Source organism: Hippocampus zosterae, chromosome 13 (assembly GCF_025434085.1).
Source record: "Hippocampus zosterae strain Florida chromosome 13, ASM2543408v3, whole genome shotgun sequence".
NCBI classification, from domain to species: domain Eukaryota; kingdom Metazoa; phylum Chordata; class Actinopteri; order Syngnathiformes; family Syngnathidae; genus Hippocampus; species Hippocampus zosterae.
The window spans coordinates 4051286-4070192 of NC_067463.1; the positions used below are offsets into that span (position 1 = coordinate 4051286).

At 48.0% G+C, this 18907-nt stretch overlaps 1 protein-coding gene across 5 annotated transcripts; it reads right to left on the reverse strand.

Moving 5' to 3' along the window:
* Positions 1-261: 261 nt before the first annotated feature.
* On the reverse strand, positions 262-16136 carry dclk2a (doublecortin-like kinase 2a). 5 transcript variants are annotated; one of them, XM_052083633.1, is made up of 17 exons: positions 15364-16136; positions 12228-12574; positions 7085-7214; positions 6201-6269; positions 6073-6123; positions 5901-5983; positions 5410-5491; positions 5029-5137; positions 4088-4145; positions 3889-4008; positions 3084-3230; positions 2885-3018; positions 2346-2423; positions 2149-2245; positions 1967-2062; positions 1782-1898; positions 262-1034 (listed from the first exon to the last, which is right to left on the reverse strand). In XM_052083633.1, the coding sequence occupies exons 1-17, from the start codon at positions 15773-15775 to the stop codon at positions 771-773; spliced, it is 2394 nt and encodes a 797-aa protein (XP_051939593.1). In that variant the 5' UTR covers positions 15776-16136; the 3' UTR covers positions 262-770. The 5 variants fall into 5 exon arrangements, with proteins under 5 accessions (XP_051939593.1, XP_051939596.1, XP_051939595.1 ...); XM_052083636.1 differs by having other exon boundaries at positions 262-1037; positions 7112-7214; positions 15364-16135; XM_052083635.1 differs by having other exon boundaries at positions 1982-2062; positions 15364-16135.
* Between the last annotated feature and the right edge of the window lie 2771 nt (positions 16137-18907).

Genomic DNA, 18907 nt, shown 5'->3' on the forward strand with positions numbered 1-18907 from the left:
TGGGACTGATACTTTTCTGATCAGCGAGTCCCTGGGACTCGTTGCCAGTAAACTGTAAAATGATCACAGCAGAGATTACCGCTTTTTCTGCACTCAGTGATTGACTTCTATGCATAGTCATTTCTATACAATACAATACATGCTGATTTATATAGCGCTTTCACATTTTCTCAGCTTGTCTTCCGTGCCATGTCATGCCGGTTGAGCGTTGATTGACTTCATATTAAGAAACTACTGCACTAAAACATTCATTCATAAATGTACAGTATATCATTTGCTTTTATTTTGTTTTTCTCAGTATAAATAACACGTATGCTGACTGTTCTACTCTTTGAATAAAAACACTTCATTCAAGCGTTAGGTACCAAGTGGTATGATCGCATTGTTTTATACACGTCCTCGGCTCGGCCTCAGCTTCAAAATCAGTCCTTGGTCCTTGGCCTTGGAGGCAAGTCCTTGGTCCTTGGCCTCAGAAAATTTCTCAAGTCCTTGTCCTTGGCCTTGCCTCGGATAATGTTCCAAGTCCTTAGCCTCGGATAATGTTCCAAGTCAATGGCCTTGGCCTCGGAGTCGAGTCCTTGGCCTTGGTCTTGGGTTGGCGGTCCTCGGACACAACACTCGTACAAATACACAGCATCGCAATTCCAAAGCAAAATCTGAATTCTGCTTGACAAGACTGATAAAAGCAACATTCTCTCCACTTGAGTACTTCCTCAATAAATACAAACAAGTGTCGTTTGGCTCAGTGTGGGACCTCGCCACGTCGTGTTTCAAATCTCCTCCACAAGCTCCTGGGCGACCCTCATCCCCTCGATGGCGTCGAAGCCGGGCGGCGACGGGGGCGAGGCGGAGGATAAGGGCGGCGAGGGGTACGAGAGCGGCAGGAAGACCACGTGCTTGACAGGACACTCGGGGGTCGTCGGCGACGACGACGATGACGTCGGGGCACTCGGAGAAGCGTCCGGGGATTTGTGGGGGTCCGGTGATGGCGGCGGGTGGGCGGCGAGCTGGAGGGTCTCCTTATCGAGGGCCGTCTCCTGGTACGAGAGATGAGAAAAAAGTCCCTGGTTAAGGTTTCAGCGAATTGCAAGAAGCTTCTCTCGGTTGGAGCCACCAAAGTCTACTTTTCAAAATGATTTTAAACGACTATTTGTGCTCACTCATCACAAGGGACAATTTAAAAAATGTTCCATCAACCTGCCAAGCATGTTTTCGGAATGTACGACAAAACCCACGCAGGCACGGAGAGAACATCCAAACAGGCAAGGACGGAGCCAGAATGGAACCCACAATCCTCTGCACTGTGACGTCACGCACTAACCAGTCGGCCACCAGGCAACGGGCTGCTCCGAAAAAAAAACAACTCCATCACAGCTTTTCTCTTTCACCACTCGATGGCAGCAGAGCTCTATTACAGTGAGGAAGAAGTGGAAAGCCTTTCTTTCTTGCTTGCTTTCTTGAATGTGTTTTCGTCGAGTGCTCATTTCACACAGCAGAAGGAGCAACATTTGAAAGACAAGCACGAGTGTGACGATGAGGAAGAACAGGAGACGATGGCAGGAAGTCAAGCGTGACGTCTGTAAGCCGGCCTCTTAAAATCCCAGCAGACGTGTTTTGGGAGGTTTTAGCGGCAGGATGACATGAACTCTCATGGCCATTTCCAACAAATATGAACCACAAATTCCTATTTAATCCCTTTGGTGACCTTCCCAGCCTACATGCCCGCAAACGGCCTAATTTTGAACGTTGGGCCCTAAAAACGCTTTGCGATGTTTTCTTACCATAATGAGCGAGACGGCCGCCGTGGCGTCGCCTTGCTTGGCCGTCGAGCTGAAGTGCGTCCTCAACTTCCCCGCCACCTCGGCCTTCATGTTGTTCTCGGCCTTGTTGACGTCCTCCTGAAAAGCGGCGCCGCGTGAGTACGCCGGGCACCTCCTGCGCCCAAAGAACGTGCTCACGGCCCTACGAGCGAGTGCGATACCGTCACCCAAGGGTGCGCGTGGACGTCCCGCGCCGAGTAGCGAGCCTCCGCGTTGACCAGCAGCATCTTGCCAATCAGCTCCTGCGGTGGGACATGCCGCACAAACGCAATTCCAAATGTGTCGATGGCTGGCGCTCTTGTGAAAAGGTGCACATCGTTAGCCCAACCTTGGCCGAGTCGCTGATGTCGTCCCAGTAAGGACTGGGATAGTCCACTCGGCCCAGTAGAATTTGCTCAAACAGCTCTTCCTGCTGGTTGCTCTCGCTGAAACGCGCCGAGCAGAAGCGGTCGTGAACACGAACGCAATCGCACGGTCAAATGTGGAAGTGGTTAATTTGTGAATTCTCGTCCCGTCGGGACGTACCTTCGAAATGGAGGGAAGCCACACAGCAGGACGTACGCGATGACGCCCGCGGCCCAGATGTCCACCTTGACGCCGTAACTGCGGAGCAACGCAAGGCGTTTTGAATTGTTCGCGTGACGCTAACAAACAATACAAATTACAGCGACATGCTAACAGCTAGCGATGACATTTGCGGTTTTAGAAACAAACGCAACCGGTTGAGCAACACATTTAGACAGACAATGAAGCACGAATCACAGGCAGGTATTATTTTTCTATTTGTCCTCGACGACAGTGATTCTCAAAGCGTGGGACAACTACCACTCACGGTATGAAAAGAACGACGTTACAGTGGCTTCAACCATTTTTTAAAGAAATTCGGTATATTAACACGTGATAAGTGTCATTCAGTTGTATTTAACTTTTAAGGAAGCAAACATGCGCACGTAACATTTTTGCACCGTCAAACTGCTCATTTCGATTCATTTCAGCGATTGAAAGTAGCGCAACTGTATTTCTTTGCAAATGGACGAACGCGACGACAAGACGAAGCGCCTCACCCAGACTCCGTAATGATTTCCGGCGCCACGTACGTGGGCGTTCCGCACACGGTGTACAAAGGTCCTTCCGCCACCGTCGCCAAGCCAAAGTCGCCGAGCTTGAGCGACTTTGTGCCGTCGGGATTTTCCAACACCTGCCGGGTACACGGCATCGGTGACGGCGGGGCCCATGCGGGCTTAGCCAAAATAAAAAACTGACCAGTAGGTTTTCCGGCTTGATGTCTCTGTGGACGATGTTCATGCGGTGAAGGTAGCGCAAGGCGGCGGCCAGGTTGCGCACCATGACGCCGGCGCTCCTCTCCGTGTATTTGGTGGACGACGTGATGGCGTCGAATAAGTCGCCGCCCTGCAAAGCGCCCCGCTAACTCACCAATTGATCAACTTAATCACTCCACGATAACGTTGACAGAGTGGCGTTGACTAGTCGCGAACCACCGAAGAGTCAAGAAGGAAAAATTGATACATTTTTTTGGGCACACGCGATCAAATGGAAGGACAAAAGGTCTGTGATTATTTTCAAATATAAGGCCCCCAGTAATTGCACATATATACCACAAGGTGAGAGAGATCATAAAGCATCAACACCATGCAGCTAACATGTACACATTCATGAGCCCATGTTACATATTCAGTCAATTTTCAAACAAACCAAGCAGCTAGCACATGAGGCTCATCCTTCGTGTTAGCATTTATCACGAGCCTAAATAACATGCTAGCCGGAGCTACGTCTTTTTTTTTTTCACTTTTGATGGTGCCCAAGGTGCATTGGAAGACGACAAAACAGGACTGCTCAACGCAAATGGAAAAAAACCCCCAAAACAAACAAAAGCAATCAATTCAAACGAACACCACCACATAGATTCCACCAAAGGGCGCCAAAGTAACATTGCGTTGGCTTTTTAGCAAAGCATGGCGGATAGGTTCATTAATAAAACGAACTGTCAATACGTTAGGCGACGCAGTCACTGCTCTGTATTGAACAATAGTGCGCGTCAAACGTGTACCTTGACAAGCTCCATGACGAGACACAACTGCAAGGGCGTGTCCACCTCCTCCACCAGCATGATGATGTTGGGGTGCTTCACCCGCCTCAGCACGGACACCTCGTTCTCGATCAGGTGCTCCTGCCAAAACTCACTCGGATTAAAAACAGGATCAGGAATGAATAAAGAACGAAGAAAAAAAAAAAACATGAACGGTTACCTTGCCGCGGCACTTGGCCTTGTCCATGATTTTCAGGGCAAACTCTCTTCCCGTGGCCCTGAGCAGACACGCCGCAATTAGACGGGCAGCCATAACCGTAAAAAGAAAAGCTCAGCGGGGAGCAAAGACAAAGTTAACGGAGCGAGAGAAGAATTAGCAAAGAGCTCGGAGAAATTAATGGTCCGTGGCAAAACAAACAAACAAAAAAACGCTACAACAAGTGAATGCTGCTGCTAGGTTGTTTATGCGATACAGTGGCGGCACTCACTCAGCAAAAGTCGGCAATTTGGCAAACAGTGAACATGTCGTCAACAAAGAGGCTTCAAGCTGTTTGGAAGTTTGCTGTTCAATGAAAGCCGAAACAAAGACAACTACACCTTTTTTGTAACTGAAGCAACTACGTAGCAGCTGCGGCTCACGACAATCCATTTAGCTTAATGCTAACATATAATTGAAAACACCACGTTAGCGGGTGGCATCTGTAGTTTCGCTTTTTGAAACTTTTCAGCCGTGGATATTTGTTGGGGTGGGGAGGAAAATATATGATAATCCAAAATATTGATAAAATATATATATTTTTTTCTACGTAGACATTTCCAGACAACATACTTAGTCTGTAAGGTAACAGTCTTGCAGTTTAACCGTTTATTACCTCCCTCTATTGGTGTAGAGTTGGCATTGCAGTCAAGCAATGAAATGCGTTAGACTTTAAAAATGACGTTTCAATGTGACAAATTTCACATTTTAAGGTCATGAATCTCAGGTTTTACGGAATTATCTTCTTAACTACAACGATAATCTATTCTTGCAAATACATTGTTTACGTTTCGGTCAGAGTAAAATAAACATTGGATGGGTGCGAGTCCTTTTTTTTGTTTGTTTGTTTTGCGCTACTTATGGTGCTTACCATTGCACCAACAGGCTCATTGAGGTGAACATACCTCTCGACGCACTCTCTCACCACAGCAAAGTTGCCGTCTCCGATGACTTTTCCGATGACGTATTTCTCCAGGATGACGGAGGAGGTCTGGTCGCCGTGGTGAACAGTAACTATAGAATTTAAGCACAGCATCAACAGGCGACAGTCACACGGGTTCTTTTGGACAGGACGGTCAGTCCGCATTGTTGCGGATAAGAAGAAGAACGTAACGGAAATGAAAAGATAAGAACGCGAAGGAGGGGAGAGCATGCGATCTAGGAAGAGAGAAGAAGCAAAACCATGAAAGATGGCGGGAAGCGTAAAGGAGAAATTAGAAGACCAAGTCAAAAGGCGACAAGGAAACCGGGGCGGACGAGAACGAGGAAAGGAGACCGGGGCGTACCCTCTGGACTGGTCGTCTCCCCCTGGTGGTTGTTGAGCGAGCCGCTGACGTTTGAATTGGAGCTGTGATGTGAAGGAGCCGTCTACGGAAGGAGCAAAAATCATCACAGTTGGCCTTCAAATCAAATCGATGCTGCAATCACCATGGCAACGGGAACCCGTCTGTCTAATCTAACCCATTGCGACTTTCATGCGTGTGCTTTTAAGACCACATTGAGGAACTCGGGTTGATGCGCTTCAATGTCACCGAATCCCAAAATCCGCCGTCGCTAATTCTCGACTCGGCCTACGAAGGGGGCACGCGCCTTTGCCAATTGGCTGCATCAGCCGTCTCAATCTAGACTCTGTGTCGTCTGCAAGCATCAATAATCCGGCGATAAAGCAGATTAACATTTCCACACGCCAGAAAATACTCCCAAGCCGCGATACTGAATTGATTTTGAAGTGGGTCAAGAGCATGGCGGGCCTGCCTCTGAGCTACGCATGGCCTACCTTGAGAGCGGGGAGGCTTTGGGGGCTGGTGGGCGACGGCGTGGACGACTTGGCGGACCTCGACGTGGCGACGTGACCGTTTACTGCGTGGAGAAAGATCGCATCTTTGCGTATATTAAAACAACCCCCCCCCAAAAAAACAGGCTCGGGGTGTTGCATGTCCTAAACTCACCCGGAGATTTAGCAGGACACTGAGTGGTGGAGTAGCGGGTTGCACGCCTCGCTAAAAGCCAAGATGTGGATTTGGAGAATAGGACAAGACGGGAGAACAGCCTGCAAGAGCGCCACCTTGTGGTTTACCTGCGCCGGGAGACTTGCTGCGTCGCGAAGGTCCAGGACTCTTGCTCGTCCGGTTCAGCACTTTGCACTCTGCCAAACGTTGAGACGATATCAATCGAAATGTTGTCGCGATGGTCAAAGAAGGCCGACAAAGACAGAGTCGAACGCGTGACGGCACATCGTCACAATGCCACGACGATACGGACGCGTGGCGTGGTGTTCGCACGTGATGCGATTGATCATTCGCTCATTTGTGGTGAAATTGTGCTTTAGGTTCATGGAAGACTTTAAGTGTCTATTTCCATGTTCAATGTCTTTATTTTTTTATAAAGTACATTCTCCACATTTTCTCACAGAACGTAAATCTACAGAAATGAGCTAAAATGTTCCTTTTCGTCGACCGTCCCTTTGGCAGATGACAGTTTGATACAAATGCGCTATATAAATCAGCATGTATTGTATTGTATTGTATTGTAAATGCATCACGGACAGATCATAAAGTGGCAAGGAACTGCAAGGAAAAAAAAAAAGTGCAACAGGATGTCAACGAAATAAACTTGGGATTCCTTCCCTCGAGGGTCGCTCGCATTGGCAACACTTCCCGTTGCTGACCCCTCGTCAGCCAATCAATGAACGAACTTAAATCAATACCGCTCTCTCTCCACGCTAATCAAAAGAGCAGCCTCACCAAAACAAAACTCCGACGCAAAAAACAAAGAAGGGAAACACCCGACGCATACAGCACATACGCACCCACGTCACGCTCTGTGAACCAAAGCACCAAAGATGAATTTTGCGAGTGAGAGGAGAAAGGCGACAGTGGCCAACAGCTGCAATAACACGACACGAAACCACGACGGCAACGACAGACGGACGCGAGCACAGTTCGTCGGGAGGGGGCCTACCCGTCACGAAGGCTGCGGAAGCCTTACCGCTGTGATCCAACGCAAAGTCGTCGTGGGCATAGCGGTACTTCTCCGGGCCGCACGCGATGAACACGTCGTCATCGCCGAAGAAGTCCTGCAAGCACGTGATCTGGAACAAAAGCACGGCAGAATTTTGGTGCGTTTTGTTTTCGGACAAAGACGATCGAGCAATTTCATGTCGATGAGATTTTTGGTTGCGCCGAAATTTCTTGACTTCTTCTTCATGGAATTGGCTTCCAAAATGGCTACCTCAATAAAAAAAAAAAAAAAAAGCTTTTTTAAAAAAATGGGAGCGGAGCATGTGTGCGTGGAATTTTTCACGCCTCCCGTTATGGTAGACGTGGCCACCAAATTTCATGCGGGTCAAGTGAGTTTTGATGTCATTTTTAAGTGCATACACAGTTGTGGTTGCCGACTTGATTTGGAACAAATCCGATTCAAGAGCCGCAGGTGAAATCAGGTCATTTTTGTTGACGGGCGACTTATTTTTGCTGGTCGAAGTGAAAAAAAAGAAAAGAAAAAAAAAGGTCATTTTAGTGAGTGAAAATTAAATATTAACAGGAAAAAAATGCTAAAAACAAAAACAAGAATGAACTGAAACTACATCTGATGATAAAAACGAACTATAATGAGCTCACAAGCCTCAGCTTTCGAGGTTCATTTTTAAACGGATGTATTTTATCTGCGTAGAGAAGAAAGGATGGCAAAGTTTCCGTTTTATTTTATTTATTTATTTTCAAATACAAGTCTTAGTCGAATATATATTTTTTAAATCTTGCACTTAACAAATATTCCATGTTTAAATCAAATAAAACTAATACTAAAACTAATAAAAACTCAAAGAAAACAAAGCAAGTATGGGAAAAAAATCTAAAGTTTATAACAAACGGGCATGCTTTAAAAACAAATGTAAAGTGAATTAAAAAAACAAAACAAATTAAAAAGTCAAAACAAAATTAAAATGACTGTCATGAAAAATCCAAAACTATTAACATCTATACGCGTCCCTCCGCTGCTGTTGTACATGTAACAGATGAGTTCAATCATCGCCCCCGTGTTGCTGCGTGCAGTGTGGGTGCGAGGTGTCCCAAAAAAGAAAAACGCCACGAGAAAGGAGCGGCGGGAGAGAACAGCCGAAAATAGCTCATGTGGGCAGCAGGCGCAGTCATCGGCGCTACCGAACGGAACTCGAGCACATTTACGGCATTGGACAAATAAAAAGAAGGGCCGGCGTGTTCCGATCAGGTCCGCTTAACCTTCCGTCCACCCGTCCGATCCGCTTTTAAGCGCACGCGCAGCAAAACCACAATATAAGGCGGGCGGCGTCATTTTGTTGTCGGAATTCGGCGGCTGAGCAGCGCACTGGGGAGGTGAATGTTACGGTTGCTGTGGCAACCAAAGCCTGCAGGGGCGGCGGCCTCAATAGTCAGGGCGTGGCTATTGCGGCATCGGGGTTGATTGGTACGGTGCCCCGAGGGGCGATGACCACCTAAGGACGACCGGCGTGGAAACCTAGCCCCCCTGTCCTCCGCGCGAGGCAGGACGGGTGCCACGATGATGTCAAATTTTCGGTTCCTGCCGGCCGATGAAACCAAACACCAAAATTAAGGTCATGACCGACACGGTGGGCAAACTGATCGCCAAGCGGGGAGCGAGACTCGACATCTCGGGTCATTAGCCTTAGCGGCCAACGAGAAACGAGTGCGTCGGCGCGCGCACTGGGGAGGACAGCTGGAGGTTGGAAAGGGGTCAAAAAAAAAAAAAAAAAAGGAGGCCATCTTTGTCAGCCGGCATTAACCATCACGCCGCCAGAAAGGTTGGAACATCGTTGGGAATGACGCCTTGTCGCAACAACTCAAGTGCAAAGCTCGGAAACGAATCTGGGTGGGCTCGTTTCCACTTGGTAGGATTTCAAGCCATTTGGTGGCCTGATTTTGGTTCGGGGGGCAAGGGGGGGGGGGTCTGTTGTCACGTTCTTCGAGACTGATTCCGAACTGTGCGCTTAAACAGTTTAGTGGTTTTGCGTCGTTGAGCCGAGCGTCGTTGAGCCGAGCTCAATGAAATCGGCGGTTCCGCCCCCGCTTGGAGGCTCCAAAAGCCACCACAAAAGTTTCCGCAAGACCTGCTGCCAATCGACATTTCTTGCCCTTCACGTTTGGCGAGCTGCACATACAAAAAAAAAAAAAATCCCCACTTTTGTCTTTCCGACCTGCCGAGAGGCAGTTGTCGAACAACAGTAATGATACAGGCGAGTGGTGGGGGGTTGCGCTCCCCCAACGTGATGCCGACTGGACCTGAAAAGAGCGTTTGAGAGGCTGATGACATCATACAATGGAACACAATAGACGCCGTCCCCGTTCTTGCCCCCAACCCCCGCCCCCCCGCCAGCGTTCACGCTTTCTACACACACACCAACCCCCCCACCCTAAAACAAATCCAAAGTCTGTCTGCTGGACCTTTGCAACTATTTGAAGTGTGGGAAAGTCAACGTTTTCGCCTAGAAAACTTTTAGCGGCGGAGAGAAAATGTTCCAATCGTGACGTGCGGGCGGGACAAAGCAAATTTCTCCTCCGATAACCTTCTCCTTCCGCTTTTAATCCACACTTGGCCCTGAAAACGATCAGATGGCATCCCCCGCGCGACGCCGACCGCGCTAATCTGTCCGAGGCTGCTGCTGCCGTGGCGCGTTGCCCCTCGATGGCCTTCATTTGCTGTTGCTCGGTTGATCGCGCGATCGGAGACCACGTGAGGCTTCATATCAACAGCGGTCAAGTTCAAAAAAAGTTCATCAATTCAATGGTGTCGGCACAAATCAATAAATAAACATTTTAAACAGCCTTCCGATTGGGGCTCATTCGGACGAACGTCTTCGAAGAATTTCATCAAAGTATGAGCGCTGAAATTAATCTCAAACTGTGTCATGGGGTCATTTTTTCCCCCCCTAACTTTCCAGGCCCGTTTTTTTTCACAGATATCGCCTCCAAAATGGCTGCTTGCAACAAACCGCCGCCCTTTTCAATCAGCAGTCCTAACCAAGTTTCATTTGGCGTCATAAAACCCGCAGCAAATTAGGCGGGTGAAAACCAATCCAAGCCGTGGCGACATAAATTGATGAAGCCGACACGGATGAGAGGCAAAATGTCTTTAAGCCAAAACAAAGCGCTCCCAAGTTGCGATACTCGTGTGAACCGATTAAAGGCCGGGTGGCGGGTTGTCTGGGGCGACTGAACTTTTGACCAACAAACAGGATCTGTATGAGTCCCGCGTTAGTCTGAGGCGATGCAATTTGACAACAGGCGGCACGTATCCAAAAAAAAAAAAAAAAAAGAAGCTCTTTAAGAGCAGATGTTCCAATTATCTGCGCTGGGGCTCGTTTCCTCTCCCTGCCGAGTTGTTTTGTTTTGATCACAAAAAACGGGTCGCACCGCGACCTTTGAACCCGCGATAGAGGTGAGGTTGATCGTATGATAAGCTCTTGGTGAAGTTCAACAACGTAAAAATGAGATTGTGTCTTCAAAGCGGCGGCTGATAAGCGGCGAGAATGAACATTCAGTCTGAAGAGCACAAGTCAAGAGAGAGCACCATTGTGCGCACGCACGCACGCCACCTGACAGCTGAGCTTGAGCGCTCCCTTCCAGTTTATCGGTCTAATTATCCGGTGGTGGCATTGAGCCCCGGGCGGGGTGGGGGTTGGGGGGCGGGCATCATGCGGGCACATGTGCGACACCCCACTACTGTTTATGTGTGCCTGCAGTTGGTGGGACTCCAATGGCGTCGGTAGGGCGCGTGGCTGGGCCCCTTTTTTTTTTTGTGAAGGAGGAGCAGATGGTAGACTGCAGCTGGGGGCGTCAGCCCTCACAGGGTGTGTTGTGTCCACTGTGTTTTTTGGCTTGACTGAGTGAGCAAACAAAAGGCTTTCAAGGGAAAAAAAAGCGGCCTTTGGACTCCAGGAGAGAATGTTGAGTGAAAATGCAAAATAATTGACAATTTAACTTTGTATGAAATGTTGATTACTGACCACTAAATAGAGTTTTTGTTGTTATTGTTTGTTTTTTCAGGAATGGCTGGGTGTGGTGGTCCTCCAACGCGTCTTCATTTGCGTCCGGTTGACGTGACTGCGACCTGTCATTACAATTAAGCACGTCGTAATGACACGAATGTGTTTAACCGCCATCTACACCAGATCGATCACCAAACTGCTCGAAATGGAGCGCGCTACTCGGCCACGACCAAAAGGGGTGCCGCCAAGTCAGTCTGGTTCTGACGAAGAACGATGTGGGCGGTTGAACTCGACCGAGGTGATGATCTGTGAACGCTGCGTTAATTCTGCTGCACACGAATGGCTCACTTGGACTTCCGGGATGAAGCATCATCGAAAATGAAGCAGATTTCTGATATTAGGGAGACAACGGGGAGTTTTTTTTGTTTTGTTTGAGGGCAAAGTCGACAGTATGGGCGCAGCTGCTGCGGCAGCCATGTTTCAGGCCACTGTGGACAAAACGCGGGTGAGACGGCGATGGGCAAACATGACAGATTTGAGATGTTTGACCTGACAAACATTGGAGTGAATTTGTTTTTGACGGAAAGCTATACTGTTGTATTCATTTTTCATTTTTTTTCCCCTGGCGGTGCACACTGGCAGAAGCAGCATTCTGGACCTACTGGAGACGCCGAATGGAGGATTGGCTGACTCCAAAGTAAAGGGCATTGCAATAATATGCAGCTGCTCCTATATTTTGTTGTTCTACTTCTTCCTTTTATAACTTTGCCGCTGTGAATTGGGAATTTCTCCATTGCGAGACGAATAAAGGTTTTCTTATCTTAATTCAGCCGAGATGTGACGATGGCCTGAATGACTGTTTCAAAGTGCTCATGAGAGGTTTGAGCTGTTTAGCATGAAAGAAGCTGGATTGATTAACGGCACCATTTTAAAATGCTGACACCGATGCTCATGCTGCCAGGGCAGGCCAGGCAGGGGATTCGTTTGACTCTGCCAGGGCAACAAAGAAGCTCCAAAGCTGCCGGCTGTCCACTCGTCAAACCGCGGCTACCGTTGCCCCCGGCACCATATTGGAAACAAAGCCCCTCAACACTCCATCGGGCGTTGAACAAAGACACTTACTTGCTTGCCTTGCAGCGTGTAGAGCCTCTTCACGGCACCCGAGTCCAGCTTGATGGCGTCCGTGATGTCGGCGAGCACCTGCTCAAAGGAGTGTGCCGTCTTCCTGTTGAGCAGGACGCGCACGGCCTTGCGCGGTTTGACGCCGCTGCGCACCACCGTGACCAGTTTGGGCTTGATGAAGTCTTTGGGCTGGCGCTGCTGCTGCTGCTGCTCGCCCCTGGGCGCCACCAGCGACGACAGGGAGCGCGACGTGCCCGTCTTGCTGCCCACGGCCCAGTTAGGGTTGACGTTCCTGGCGTAGTCCACGCGGCGGAAGGGCTCGTTGGAGGCGCACACGTAGCTTTCTCCTAGAAAGAAAGTAGAAAATTTACTTCGGGGCCACAGAGAACGTCAACAAACGTTTGATTGACACGCGCCACTATGTCTTAAAACAGGGGTCACTGACCTTTCCGAGAGTAAAAGCTACTTCATGTGTACCGATTGTGTGAAGGGATAGCAAATTGATACACGTCTGAAATAACGGGTGTACAAATGACAGTGATCCCTCGCTATATCGCAGTTCGTTTAGCGCGGATTTTTTTCAAACATAATTTTTTTTTTTGAAGTCCGCAAAAATCAGTGTGCGTGTGTGTGTGTATGTGTGTGTTAGTGTGCTCTGCTCAAGCGCAAAGGCCCATGTGGGGCAATTTTTCTTAAATATACTGTATATGTTAATTGGTCGCTACTTTGCGGATTTTCGTTTATCGCGAGAGGTTTTGGTCCCCATCAACCGCGATAAATGAGGGATTACTGTACATTTTATAATATCAGGAATGTGTTATTTTGCATCGTTAATGATTTTAATTTTCAGGCTCTGATCATCTTAAAGATGTGTCACAATACTGCCCATGTTTGTATTTTTTTTTTTTAACTAGCAAATCACAATCCTCGCACTGGCGGATCCTCACGGGCTACCTGGCGCCACATGTTGGTTACCCCTGTCTTCGAGCTTGTGTCGTAAAAGCAAGAAGAGACCGTGGAGCGACCATCGGATGTCCACCCGGACCGAATTGGCCAGGCGTCGTCAAAGTCGAAAGGGTTAACAAACTTTGTCAGAGAGCAAAAATCTAATGAGAAAACAAAAGCTCCTCAAATGAAGAGATGGCGTTCCTCGTTTGAAGGCCAAGTATCGAACCATGTCAACAAAAGGCAGGCTTGGCCTTTTCAACATTGGCCTGCTGAGCCTGGCCTTCATCCAAGGCAACATTTTCTGCCAGCATTCCAGTCGGGGAGTGGACACGCAAATATTTCCCCCTCAGAGCTAGCACCAAGTGTGACGCCGTCAGCGGATCGGTCCGATTGCGGCGCTTGAATTTGGATCCGCTAAGCGCAGCTGGATCCATCCGCCTGTGATCAGGTGATGCGCAAGTGGGAAGCAGTTGATGAGCGGCGCACAGGCTAATCCTTTCAAAACTACGTGCCAGAGAGACGCTGACGTTTCCTAAAGTGTGTCAAGAGGAACGAACGGGAGCTTCTCGGTGTAACAAGGCCGTTTTGACGAGGTCTCCCTTGATACTTGGCTTGATTCGGCTTGCTAATTATATAGCGAGGCCACAGAAGGAGGACGGGGACTTTTATGCGGCTGTCATTTAACTATTGGGGTGGGGTGGGGTTGCGGGGGGCTGGATCGCCTTGTGACACGACTATTTCTCTTGGGGTGGCTGAATCTCGGGTGCGGCAAAGGGAGGTGCCACCCACCTCCAGTCGCCGCCGGGAGACAGGTCTGCTGTCCTCTTGCGGACGACAGATGCGCTCAAAGCAGCCCGCCAGACGGAAACTAGCAAGCTGTTTTTAAACACAAAGGCCACCCAAAATAAAGCCATGATGAGACAACCCGAACATTTTCAGGCTGCAGTGCCGGAGTCGATCCTCTTGAGGCGTCCAAAAAAAAAGGTTCATAGCTTGCGCAGGCGCCAAAATGTGTTCTCGGACTTGTGCCTGTGAAGCCCTCAAGTGACCCATTAGCATGAACGAACTATGCAGGAGTTGGCTTGGAATGCTACCCCCGCCCGATTTACTGCGGCAGATGGAAAGGGACGAAAAATGGACTCTAATTTGATTGACACAGAGTCAATTGTGCACTTGCCCCCCGGCCCCCAGGTCTATTTGCCGAATTCTGCAGAGAGGAAGCCTTTCGAGGTGACACGCTATACGTTTTTAATCACAATTTAAAAGTGACTTTATAAATAGTCTCTGCTGATCTTCTGTCACAAGTACACAAAAGAATAAGCAGCAAACCGCTGAGCGCTGCGAAAATGTCCGCTCACGCAGCGGGAAAGATGACAAGAGGTAGCTCGTCGGCTGATCTGAACTCCTCTCTGGATATCTTTAAAGCTCCGTTTTCGTTTGATTGCAGTCCAGAGGTTTCACTACTTTCATCCCGACTGTAAAAGTGAGTTGAGCCTGTGAAGACTTTGTTATGGAGGAAGCACTGAACTGACGTTGAATTGCACTGGGGAAATAACATTTTACAGTCCAGTCCAACAAATTTCGACCAATTGCAGCTGTAAGCGCCAATGACTGGGCCGTCGCGCCACCTTTTCGTGGCGAGCGCTCAAAATGGTGAGCAAATGTTGCCGCCCACATTAGATGGCATAAAGGCTTTGCAATTTAGCCGTGCCCATCTGACCCTTTTCACTGATCAACACAGAATTCAGTATACGTGCCGGTGATAACTTATTGCAACTCTTATTTATTACAAACGAGAAGTTGAAATGATCTGGCGGGCCAGATCTGGCCCCCTGGCCTTGAGTTTGACACCTGTGGTCTAAGAGGATACATACCCAATATCGACAATGAGCATATTGCCCCCCCCCCACCCCTCGGTCTAAACAAGTAAGTGTAACTGACGACTAATTTTTTTTCTTATCGTGTTTCTTGAAGCCAGAAAGTTGACTTTTGAAAAGACTTCAGTTTTGTGCCACGTCTGTGATCAATTTTCTATCCACACAATTAAACAACCGAATGAGCATTTTGAGGGACTGGTAATTCCATCACTTTTGCCAGGGGTTCGACTTTTGGGCCAGACGGACACTTGGGGAAAAAAAAGGCTCCCAAATTGTACGCTTTAGCTTGCTTTTTTTCCTCACCACCTTACCCGCCACCAGCTCGTCAAGGCTGCTGATCTTCCTGCCCCCGTCCAGAGCATACACGGTCCGGACCCCCTGCGGCAGGTTGACGTTGTCCGACAGCGAGCGCGTCAGCTCCATGAGCAGCGCGTCCATGGAGCGGAAGCGGTCGGAGGACACCGCGTACACCAGGCCCTTAAAGTACTTGTCCCCGTTTCGGTAGAAGCGCACTTTCCTGGCCTTCTTCTCCGACGTGAGCGACTGCAGGGTTCGAGTCCGGTAGAAGCTGCAGTGCGCGCTGTGAGCCGGACTGGCTGTCAGTCCCGCGCCCCGGGAGGACCCAGCGCCGGCGGCGTGGAAGCCCGCAGCCCTCGGCGTCTGGTGCTGCTTGCTGTCGCGCTCCTCAAAGTGCTCGAATTCGATGCTCCTGCTCAGCGACATGTCGTGCGGTGTTTTAAACGCAAATCAACTTTCGGTGACGATCGGAGAGCCAGAGGTTGCTACAAAACGAGCCCAAAAGCGGTTCGACTTAGTTGCTTCGACATGTTGAGTTGTCCTGAAGACCACGAAGTTGGTCCAAAGAAACTTTAATCAGGTTCGAGAAGAGTTCCATCAGCTTTCCGCGGTTCGACTGCGGCCGGCGAACGTGAAATGTGTCAAATATAATGAATCAATGGATGGTTGATGAATGGATAGCGCGTGAGCGACCCAGGGAAGCCCGGAAGCCCAACCCGCACTTACGTCTCAGGGTCCTAATGCCTGCCTTTTTCGATGCCACTGAAGTACAGTACAAGATACGTTTTTGGACACAGCCGTGGCGGTTCTTTAAGTCCGAAGGGGGAATCAAAGCCCCTTTACATTCTGTGTGTGTGTGTGTGCGCGCGCGCGCGTTTTATTAAACAACTTTCTCTCAGGCGGCCCGGTAGGCCAGTGGTTAGCACGTCGTCTTCACAGTGCAGAGGTACCGGGTGCAATTCCAACTCCGGCCTCCCTGTGTGGAGTTTGCCTGCGTGGGTTTTCTCCGGGTACTCCAGGTTCCTCTCACATTCCAAAAACATGCATGACAGGCTGATTGATCACTCTAAATTGTCCCGAGGTGTGAGTGCATGGTTGTTTGTCTGTGTGTGCCCTGCGATTGACAGGCAACCAATTCAGGGTGTCCCCTGCCTACTGCCCCGCGACCCAAGTGAGGATAAAGCGGTTCGGAAGATGATTGAATGAACTTTCCCTGAAAAATGTCTTTATCATTGTATTAACACATTCTTGTCGTATGAAGTTTTACTTTTGTAAAATATAACGTTAACATGTTAATGTAGCCGGGTCTTTGGAAAGACTGGACTGGACACAAAATAATTTTTAGGTGGGCTTTATTCCCGACTGAACAATGAAAAATTGTTCAGCATTAAGATGAAAGACTGAGATGTTAACTGAATTTTTAAAAGAGGTCGAAAAGGGATCTAAGAGATCAAAGAAAATCATTTAACAGATTACAGACAATTACGCCACAATAGACAACAGCAGGTTCACCTGGTTACATTAAGATTACATTTCTTCATGAATGTTTTGAACACATTGAAACGTTTTAACTATCTTAAAATCATACAACTATCTTGGGACTATTGTGGTTCCATTCTTTGAAAAATAGAACTTTTTTAACTTGGTTTTTCTAAATACTGCAACTTGTTAATATATAAAAAACATACAAATCCAATATTACCCTTGTGGAGTTTTTCTGCCATGCATGGGAGGTCCAATTTCTTTCCTCAAAACAATGAAACGTTTTTCTCATTATGACTTTATTTTCAACATCATTCTTTTTAATCTTAACATGTTATGCCAGTAAAATTATTATATTATATTCAATAATATATTATTTTAAAAAGTATACTGTATCTCTATACATTTTTCTTTTTCTGAGAACAACGTTACTATCAAGAGCTTTTTACAACTATACCACCCACGTACTTCCAAGGACGCCTGCGGGATTCTTCCCTGCCCAAGCCAGCTGTGTCGGATGTACCGCGTGAGGCGACTGCAAGGGAGGAAGTGAGAGCGCAGAAAGCAAATTGGAGCACTTTTCCTGGAGCCAGGCAACAGGATATCCTGTACAGCAAGATGACAAGCATCCCATTCTCCTCTATAAACAACAAGCAGGTCAGAGGGGAGCTCTTCAAAGTCGGGTCCGTGTTCCCTTCACTGTGTTCACTGAAATTATCATATTATGACGAACTCAGGAGGATAATCATTGTTTTCATGCTTTGTACAAAAGAAACCACCAGTTACAAAACATATTCCCAGCTTCATTTCCAGGTGCATTTCCAATCCCCTCCAAAATGATTGGAACACTGAGCTCCAATTCTCGATATTGACACACTTCCAAAACAAAGAGTCCCTCAGGTGGAAGAAGTGGAAGGTTTTAGGTTGTCCGGGCCCACCGCGGAACGTAAACACTATAGAACATGCATTTATGCCATTTTAGATCGAAACTGAAGGGAGTGGACAAGGAGTTTATCCAGTCTAAAATAAACCAAGTCTGGCACAAGGAATAGTTTGGCTTTGGCGCCATCTCGTGGCATTTTAGCGTGTTTCAAAAACAGTGAAAGCATTTTTTTTAACGCGAATAATGGAAGATATGTTCCCCCCAAAAACCGGGAATAGCTGAATGTACGGGCCTAGGCAACGCTGTAAATAGCGTAGGGACGTCACAGAAAAATCTCAAGAGTTAACTACAAACTTAGTTCCACTGAAGTTGGGACGGTGTGTTGTACATAAACAGAATACAAAATGATTCATACACTGAATTGAAGACGCTACAAAGACGAGTTATTTAATGTTCAAACTGATAAAATGTGTTTTTAGCGAATAATCTTTAACTTTGAATGTTATGGATGTAACCCCCCCCCCCCCCCCCCCACCTAAAAAAGCCCGCAGGATTAGCAAATATGAACGATGATGCATACATCATCATGCACATGGAATGTGTCAGACAATTTGCATGATGAGCAGTTGGGACGCTGACGATTATCTTTCGCGGTGCATACGAACCAAACCAGCTGGCAGGTTAACTTGCCTGACGTCAGAGTCGCTTGACGCTCTCATCAGCAGAGCTCGTGACCCCCCAATTTGAACATGTTTGACCTTCAAAGGCCGACGTAATCCATTTCCGGAAACGGCTAGCTAACGGTCTTTAGCTAACTACCGACTTACACAGTAAATAAACAAAACACCATAAAATTACCACTTGAACACACTTAAAACGGGCTACATGGTCGCTAAGGAGTCCTTGAACACTCTTAATAAGTGTATAAAACGGTAAAGGCAAAAACAGCTGTTCTGAACTAAATTGTCTTGTTTTAATAGAAGCTCGATCAGCAGATGGCGCTGTTTGACAGGCCTCCGCGTGTCAAAAATCGACAGCTCTCCTCCAGTGAGCAAGTTTTCCCCTCGATAAAGAAGCAACTTCTTCAGACTTTCTCCCCGGGAATACCTGAAGCCATGTCAGTCTCAATCCTTCAGGGACTCCAGCGGTGCAACACGCGTCGTGTCCAAATGGAAATGTGGATTGGATGCTTT

Coding starts and splice junctions, on each gene's coding strand:
- dclk2a (XM_052083632.1), bottom strand. CDS start 15,775: ATGTCGCTGAGCAGGAGCATCGAATTCGAGCACTTTGAGGAGCGCGAC. Junction 7,215..12,227: donor ACACGCTGCAAGGCAAGCAA/GTAAGTGTCTTT, acceptor CTTTTGTTCCAG/ATCACGTGCTTGCAGGACTT. Junction 5,492..5,900: donor AAAGCCTCCCCGCTCTCAAG/GTAGGCCATGCG, acceptor CTCCTTCCGTAG/ACGGCTCCTTCACATCACAG.